The sequence below is a fragment of the Octopus bimaculoides genome, chromosome 25 (assembly GCF_001194135.2).
Source record: "Octopus bimaculoides isolate UCB-OBI-ISO-001 chromosome 25, ASM119413v2, whole genome shotgun sequence".
In the NCBI taxonomy this organism is placed as follows: domain Eukaryota; kingdom Metazoa; phylum Mollusca; class Cephalopoda; order Octopoda; family Octopodidae; genus Octopus; species Octopus bimaculoides.
The window spans coordinates 32850276-32852691 of NC_069005.1; the positions used below are offsets into that span (position 1 = coordinate 32850276).

The window sequence follows — 2416 nt, forward strand, 5'->3', positions numbered from 1 at the left end:
ATATATATATATATATATATATATATATATATATATATATACATATATACACATACATACACATACATATACGTACATAATGCACACTTACATAAACACACATAGATGCATACACACATTTATATATACATTCATCCATCCATCCACCCATACATACACACAGGCGTTCAGACATTATAAATACAGATACACATACCTTCATACATACACACACCCACAAACACACGCACACACACATACACACGTGAAAGAATTCCACTCTTTGATAAATGAGATGAACTTCCGGTCTTTGATGAACATCAGTTTTTGATATTTGAAAATACTTCGCTACTTTTTGTTTGTTTGTTTTATATAGTTTTGTATTCTATCTATTTATTTTGTTCTATTTATTATCTATTATCATTAGTATTATTATTATTTATTTATTTATTTATTTATTCATCTGTTTATATATTTCATTTATTTGTTGGGTCTTGTTAACTTTCTTCCGACCACTTCAAGTTTTTCAACTTTTCACCGGATTCTTTTCAGAAAAAATATGGTTGGGCTGTAGCTTTGCCTGTTGGTGAAAACTGCATTCATCTCTTCTTTTTTTTTCTGTTTTTCTTTCTTCCTAAGAATTAATGATGCTTTTGAAATTGTGGCATACGTCCAGCAATTTCGGAGGAAGGGGTTAAGTCGATTACATCAACCGCCAAAGCTCAACTGATACTTATTTTATCGAACCCCAGAAAGGATGGAAGGCAAAGTCAATCACGACGGAATTTGAACTCAGAACATAAAGACGGACGAAATGCCGCTAAGCATTTTGTCCGGCGTGCTAACGATTCTGCCAGCTCGCCGCCTATTGACCGTTGTAATTAGCCAACACCAAATATCTTCACGTCCGGCAATAAATATCAAGTTACACGTTTGCAAGTTTGCTTCCGTTATTATTCTCGAAGCCAACAACGACATCGGCACGTACGCTAGGTACACAAAAGGACACACGGACACACATGAACACAAATACAAACACACATGCATTCGTACACATGCATACGTATGCACACATGCGGACATATGAACACTCACACAGACACAAACACACTCACGCATACACACACACACACACACACAGGGACAGACACAAACAAACACACTCACACACACACACATGTACACGGGCTCAAACACACACACTTGCATACATACACACGTAAACCCATGCACACATACGGACACAGGGACCCACACATGGTCACACACACACGCATGAACACACACAGATATACTCACGCGCGCACAAAATTCATTTGCCATAGTAGTAGTAGTCACTTCTAAGGGAGAGAATAACATTGCAATTATCTCCCTTGCATAAGTAAACGCTATTTTAACTTGTTTCCATGGAAAGTAGATTTTAGCTGCTAATTTAACGTTGCTCTCTCCGTCTCTCCCGCTACCACTCTATCTATCTATCCCTCTCCCTATCTCTCTCACACACTCTCTCTCTCTCTCTCTCTATCTATCTATTTATTTATCCTTCTGCATATATATAGATGTTTTATATGACACATTCTACCAATATCCCAAGTTTGAAAGTGTTTCGTTACGAAAACAAGTGGTGTCCGTCAAATCAGAAAGATCCGTTTTAATTTATCCGAAAGTAATGTTTTTTACTTTCAAAAAAAAAACTGCTGATTCAGGATCTCCGATGTTCAAATTGTATTTTTAAAGGCGTTATAAAGTTGTTTGAGGACATCGGAAAATCCAGTATTTATTTGTTATTTTCCCATTTAGAGATAAGTTTGCAATCTTGAATGTTGCTCTGAATATATGGTGAGTTGTAAACGTTAGAATTCATCAATTAAGAGAAATCAAAAAGTGAAAACTGTGCACAGTGAAGGCGTAGTCTGAAATCAGGTTCAAGAGGGTCATTTGAAATCGGTTTTAGAATACCGAGTGGTCACTAAAATTGAGGAAGTAACTTGAGATCTTTGCACCGGTGTGATTCGTCAAGGGAGATAATTCTGATTACTGTTTAGCGGTAGTTATCGTCCCTGATTCACCTCTACATGGAGAGTGGTATTCCTCCATCTGGTCGTCCTTGTATGAAGGTTGACCCCAACAAGATGTTCTCCCGTTGTTTCTTCCCTCGTCATTTACAACAGGTCACTTTACAGATTAGAACGCTGTCTCTTACTTCTTCACAGACATTTTGTAAACGTTCAGAAGAGTTGCGTGCATTTAACAACACAACAACTGTTTATTCTTGTTCTTCGCACCAAACACAAATCTCCGTTCAACGAACCACGTAAGATTTTTGAAATTATATTTCGTAATCTTATGTATTCTGTATATCTGTGTATGTGTGCATATATATTTTGTTGTATAATATATATATATATATATATATATATATATATATATATATATA

General features: G+C 36.1%; 1 protein-coding gene across 1 annotated transcript in view; it reads left to right on the top strand.

Moving 5' to 3' along the window:
- The first annotated feature begins 2004 nt into the window (after positions 1 to 2004).
- Positions 2005 to 2416, top strand: part of LOC106869083 (39S ribosomal protein L47, mitochondrial) — a 3058-nt gene continuing 2646 nt past the window's right edge. The window contains exon 1 of the mRNA XM_014914606.2: positions 2005 to 2293. Coding sequence (XP_014770092.1) covers positions 2055 to 2293 — 239 coding nt within the window. The 5' untranslated portion in view covers positions 2005 to 2054. The remainder of the gene's footprint in view (positions 2294 to 2416) is intronic.